General features: G+C 37.5%; 1 protein-coding gene and 1 long non-coding RNA gene across 2 annotated transcripts; one reads left to right on the forward strand and one right to left on the reverse strand.

The window, feature by feature from the left end:
- On the forward strand, positions 4,035 to 4,670 carry LOC104787540. Its single transcript, XR_767961.2, has 2 exons — positions 4,035 to 4,188; positions 4,332 to 4,670. It is a non-coding gene; the product is annotated as an uncharacterized LOC104787540 (long non-coding RNA).
- On the reverse strand, positions 4,704 to 6,173 carry LOC104787541 (enoyl-CoA delta isomerase 1, peroxisomal-like). Its single transcript, XM_010513146.2, is given in 2 exon segments — positions 4,704 to 4,869; positions 4,872 to 6,173. Coding segments are annotated over 2 exon segments (723 nt in total). The 5' UTR covers positions 5,517 to 6,173; the 3' UTR covers positions 4,704 to 4,791.

Consider the following 6,549-nt stretch of genomic DNA (forward strand, 5'->3'; position numbering starts at 1 on the left):
AGAGATCTCATGCTTAGATCAACCATGGTCAAGCACTCACCTCAAGAACAGGAAGATTGGATTGAGAAACGTGGAAAACAACACCTCCAGAAGCTCCCCCTTCGTTTCCAGCAACAGCTAACCCTCCTACAGCCTCAGATCTCTCCAAAAACTCCAAGAACAAACCCAGAAAGTCACAGAAACGTTTTCTCTCTTTTCTCTCTTTCTCTTTCTCTCAAAGGCGGTGACTACCGACAAAATAACACGACCTAGGGTCGTTTTCCCCTTTTACACACGATTTAGGGATTTTAATTGAACCAAACCGAACCAATCGGCAATTAAAACGAACCCGACCAAACCGGAACACATGGTGTCGATCGATGCCCCCAAGGGTGTCGATCGACACCCACACCAAAATTACAAAAATTGGTTCGCGGATGTTACACGTCCAAAGGCAAACTCCCTCTAGTCATCTTACCTCTGACAACCTTCTGCTCAAATGACTCACACCTTTTAGTATTCGACCTTACATACTGAATTGCATTACGAATGGCTGTAACTTTTCCCTTCATTTCATGCAAACCATCTTTGACAATCAGATTCATGATGTGGGCGCAACACCTCATGTGCATAAACTCTCCATCCATCACGAATGCATCATTATTCACTGACTTGAATTGCTTCTGAAACTTTAGGAGTGCACTTGTGTTTGCAGTTGCATTATCCACTGTGATTGTGAAGATCTTCTCTATCCCCCATTCAGCTAAACACTCCAACAGAACAGATGATATTGTCTTCCCTGTGTGATCCGTGACATATTTAAAACTGATAATCAACTTCTTTAGCTCCCAGTTCGCATCAACAAAATAAAGGGTGATCACCATATAGCTCGCACGAGTAACGTTTGCTAGCCAAATATCAGTTGTAAGAGACACTCGTTTTTTATTACCTGAAATCCACTTCTTGAGAGCTGCTTTCCTTCTCACAAACATTTCTACAATGTCTCTAGTAGCAGTTCTTCTTGAATGAGGCTTAAAGAGATGCATCTTACTGCAAAAGAGTCTCCAAGCTAATCCTTCGATGAATGCTAGTGGTAATTCTGCCAACACAAGCATCTCATTAGAAGCCTCTCTGAACACTTCCTCAGAAACTTTCCAGTTCTCATGATTTCCATCTTCCTTGATGATATGTTGAGATTGCCTCTGCTCCCATGCCTTATACTGCTTGCAAGTCAAATCCAGATGCTTCTTCAAGTTAGAGGTCCCAGATGTTGATGCACATCCCAATATTCGTTGACAATGATTACACTTGCATTTGTCCTTCAATTCCTTTACTCTCGTGAAGTGTTTCCAGACAGGGGACCTTGTAACCGGTTCCTTAGGCTGCTTAGGTGGTTTAGAAGTTGCTCCACTCTCTCCTGGAACAGCTTTTCTTTTTCCTCGATTAGTAGCAGGTGATATCATCTCTTCTTCGGCTTCTTCATTTTCTTGGTTTGGCAATGGTGAAGAATCCATCTACAAAATAGAAATAAGAATGAGCTTAAATCCATCAAACTCTTGTAGCTAACATAATATACAATATAAGAGTCAATCGATGAACTATGAGATTTGGTTTTACACATATATCAGACAAAGATATGAGACCGGTGTTACCATGTCTTAACAATATGATTATGCATAAGAGTTAGAAGATAACTAATGATAGTAAGCAAAAAAAAAAAAAAACAAGACTCGACTACAAAGACAACAAAACATATTTTGAACAGACGACAGAGAAGAAGTATATGTTTTACAAAACTCTAATGATGAAGCTCTAACTCTAATAACCAATCAATGACTCATGAATAATACAATTCTATATACAGTCTAAAGAATCAATCGATGAACTAAACAAAGACTACTTTAAATTATCAGCCAATTTCCAAATCGCAGTTAACTTAGCTAATCAACCTGAAACTTAGCATTGTTTAATAAAAATGGCAACTTAGCTAATCAATTCATCGATGGTTGTCCAAACAGAGACTAAACAAAGAATAAACAAAGACTACTTTACATAATCAATGATAGATTCCACACAAAACCAAATTGGTATGCAACATCTTTAACATAAGACCCGACTACAAAGAAAACAATTCATATGTTGAACAGACGACAGAGAGGAAGTATATGTTTTACAAAACTCTAATGATAAAACTCTAACTCTAAGAATCAATCGAAGAATCATGAACTAAACCAATTCTATATACAATCTAAAGAATCAATGATGAACTAAAGTACCAAACACTCATGGTTAAATGCATCAAACTCTCGAAAAAGAGACCCAAAGCATCTAATCCTCTAACTCTAAGAATAAACTAACACATCGAGATTCTTATCACTCAATCAATCAATGTACAAAATCAACATATGCAAATTCTTGTAAGTTCTAACAATGGACAATCAATCGATGAACTAAAGTATTAAACTCCAAATTTTAAACCAAACATCAAGATAAAAGTTGAACAGAACTGCATCTAGAACCAGCATCTCAAATCTCCCTAGCTGAACAGAACCGACATCTTTGATCTCCCAAAATTCTTAGTGAATCACTACCGTTGTTATCTTCTTGAATAAACCCAATGAATATCAAGTCTTAACACTACGAGAGAGTATCAACAAGCATGAGCTGTGTGTTCACACGAAAAACAATTAAAATGATAGACTTAGCTAATCATCCTGAAACTGAGCATTCTTTAATAAAAATGACATAATCAATGGCAAATTGCACACAAAACCAATAATCATAGTTATCTTATATGCTATGCAACAACTTTAACATTAGACCCGACTTCAAGCCAAACAAAACCTATATACAGTCTAAGAATCAAATCAATGAACAAAATTCACTAATCGATGGGACTCTATATACAATCTAAGAATCAATTGATGAATTAAAGTCACTTATCGATGGAGTTTACCTTTCAATGAGTCGTAGCCGTCTCTGAGATTGGAGAGTCAAGAGACGATGCAAAGAGGTTTAGAGAATCCAGATTAGCTTTGTAGATTAGTGTTACAGGATTTATAAAGAAGAAAAGAAAATCTTCCGCAAATATAGTTAGTGGAGAGTGGAAAGAGGAATTGATAAACACAGGATACTTCATCTTGTTCGCAACCTCAACGACTCAACTGATAAACATACAAATATTATTATTGATGTGTATACAAAGGATTGGATATAAATGGGTACAAATCGGGTATCGGGTAATACCCGACCCAAAGCGATACCCAGAAGTATGTACAATCAAAACCCATCTAGTATATTCTGCAAGATCCATATCCGATCCGAACCGAGGTTTTTCGGTTCAAATCCAATACGGGTATTTCAGGTCTGGTTTTTTGTCCAGGCCTATGCATGTTAAACAAAAACTATACATGTCGTGATTTTGTGTATTATGGTAAGTAGTACTGTCCATTGTGGTTGATAAAACCACTGGTCGTAATTGATGTGTTGCAATGTGTTACGTGTATCCTGTGTTGTATGATCATACACGATACATGGAACTGCGTATAGTAATTATTTGTGTTGGAAGTCGGTTGTAGTTAAATAACTTTTGTATGAAAGATTATTTCTGCGCAACAGAAAAATAGCAGATAAAGATGATGTAAGCTTAAGAAAAAAGAAACGAAAGATTATTCTTGAATACATTTAAATAGAATAAAGAAATGAAATAGTCAAAGTGAAAGGACGAAAGTAACAAATCTAGGTAAAAGAGACAAGTCAAGCATTCAAAAATGTGTTCATTAAATTAATTAGCAGTCAATAAATTAGTCATGATTGTTATTTTCGAGTAATATGTAATGGCAAAGAGGTCGTATACTCGTATGTTGGCTAGATTTTAGTTCATAGGTCGTACGTATCTGTAAATTAACCAAGCAATTCAAACTTGTAATCAGCTAAATAATTAAAAAATGAATATTGTCAATAACGTGTGTACATAAGAAACTAGGACCATGAAAGATGATAATAGGAAGATAACATAATTAAATTAGCCTTTTGCTCTATAAATATCGGCCATGAAACACGTTAGATGATCACAACATACCGCGACGAAAACAAAAATGAGTTCGAAAACATCACATATAGTTTCTTTTATGTTATCTATTCTCATTGTTATTCTTGTTTTTTCCTCTCAAAGTGGAGTCGTGGAGGCTACAAGTCGCAAACTAATTAGTAAGTATCTTTAAAATTATATATACTAGTAAAACCTTTTCTCACTCATTCGATTTGTGCATCTAAGCCAAATAGGCGCTCATCATGATTATGTAACTTAAACATAGCATAGGCTAACAGAGATTTTGAAATTGATGTTGCAGCATTGGGAGCGCCCATCGTGTGGACTCGACCATCAAAGTCATGCGGAGCTTCTTATGCATCATGGTCTAAAAAACCTCGACGACCATGCAAACGTCCTCCAAGATATGTTCCAGTTTCTACTCAGTCGTCTCCATAAATCCCTTCTCGTTTTTGTGTAATATTGGAGTGTAGTGAAGTTTTCGAAATTCGAGGTTCATGTAAAAAAAATAATGTGAATTGTCTGATTTGTTTTCTTGTCTGAATAATGTACGAAATTAGTGTACAATGTAAGGTAAAATGATAAAATATATAACTATTTCTGATTTTTGTATTAATCAGTAGTAGCAAATTTCATGTTACTATGTGTTTTTTTTCTTTTTTTTTTGTCAAGCTGTTTTTTAAGTTCACATTACTTCAACAAGTTGAAAAAGTCATTCTCGTACCAAACCAAAGTACAACACACCCGTAGACTTTCGTATTTTAGAGTTTAGATCCAGTGTTTCGCACCCCACTCGAACCGGTCTCATCAAAACCAATCGTATGGACAAGAACCTCTCTTCAAAAAGAGTCTCTCTCATCTTACCATACACGTGTCCATCACCACCTCTCATAACAATCTCCTCACCTAACCTAACGGCGGCTTCAACCGTCTCCGCCGCACTACCATACGCCGAATCAACAATCCCCATCTCTACACCCTTCTCCGCCGTCACTTTCGCCGCCGTCAACATAACATCCCTCCTCGCCGCCGGAGAGCCAATCTTAGCCCTAATCACAGCCATAAACCACGCCGGAACTTTCAACTCAATATTCAACTCACTCATATACAAAAAACCTCTGTCACTACGCATCAACACATAGTCATGACTCATCGCTAATATACATCCCGCAGCGGAGGCGTGACCTGTGACGGCGGCGATGGTTGGCATAGGGAGAGATATGAGATCGGCGACTAAGGATCTGAGTTTTACGTCCATCAGAACAGAGAGAGATGGGTTTGTTTCGGCTAAAGCGAGATCGTAGCCGTTGGAGAAGAACTTACCATCTGACGTTGTGATGAGTACTGATTGTGAAGATGATTGATCTGAACGGATCTTGTTGATGGTGGAGCGGATGGAGTCGAGTAATGTTGGGTTGAGACGGTGTTCGCCGTCGCCGGTGAGTTTTAGTATGAAAAGCCGACCACGTTTCTCTAATGAACACATGATGTCTCTCTCTTTGTGACTGATTACAAATTAGTGATTATGTGTATTAGTATTAATAAACTGTTGTAAAACACTTGGTGGACTCTATCCAACCGGCCCATTATCAGTCCGTCCGTGCGCAGCCTCTCGACCACACTTGGTCGAGAGCCTTCGGCCCGTTAGTCGAAGCCTATTGGCGATAGCATTAGTATGTCGGTTTTACCTTAGGATTTGTAACACTATATATACTTGTTGTAACCTCAATTCCTATCAATAATAACCTAAGAGATTTATTCCCTAAACTCCCTAATTTACAACACGTTATCAGCACGATAGCCTCTCTCCCAAAACCCTAAAGCAGCCGCCTATTCTCCCTTACCCTAAAACCCTAAACCGACTTCCTGTTCTTACTTCCATCCGAGATCAAATCCTTCCTGTTCGAAGATCCTCTTGTTCACAAGCAACCCTTAGCTTGTGATCAAAGTTCTCTCGACAGCTTGGTCGAGGTTTGCTGTTCGCGGTTCGTCGATCGGGGGTGAGTGCGAGAAGCTGTTCGCGGGAAGCAAGGAGCTGTTCGTGGGGAAGCTGTTCGTGGTTCGTGGTCAAGAGATATCTGAGGTCTTTAGCTCCCAGATCAATTCCAGTCAGAATCCTTGTGGTGTTAAGGTAAACAAAATTCAAACTTCTTAAAACCACATAATTGAATCTGGAACTATAAAAACTATTGAACCTTAAAATATCCAAGTAAACTAACAAACAAATTTAAGATCTATAATCCTATAAACTTTAAAATCTATTCACATAGGATTGTTAGGTTGTTTGTTAAATTGCACCAAATTATATCAAGCTTTAAAATTGTTGAATGACTGCTTGATTGTTGCATAAGAACCTAGAACTGATTTAGATTCATAAGGATCAGATTATTACAGATTGTTCTAGGAAATTAAAACTTGGATCATTCATGCATAAAATTGGACCATGTTTAGGTTATTATAAAATCGATTGCATGAATTATATTTTAGGATTGTTTAAACTGTTCTTGAGAAATTCAAGA

Source organism: Camelina sativa, chromosome 5 (genome assembly GCF_000633955.1).
Source record: "Camelina sativa cultivar DH55 chromosome 5, Cs, whole genome shotgun sequence".
Taxonomy (NCBI): Eukaryota; Viridiplantae; Streptophyta; class Magnoliopsida; order Brassicales; family Brassicaceae; genus Camelina; species Camelina sativa.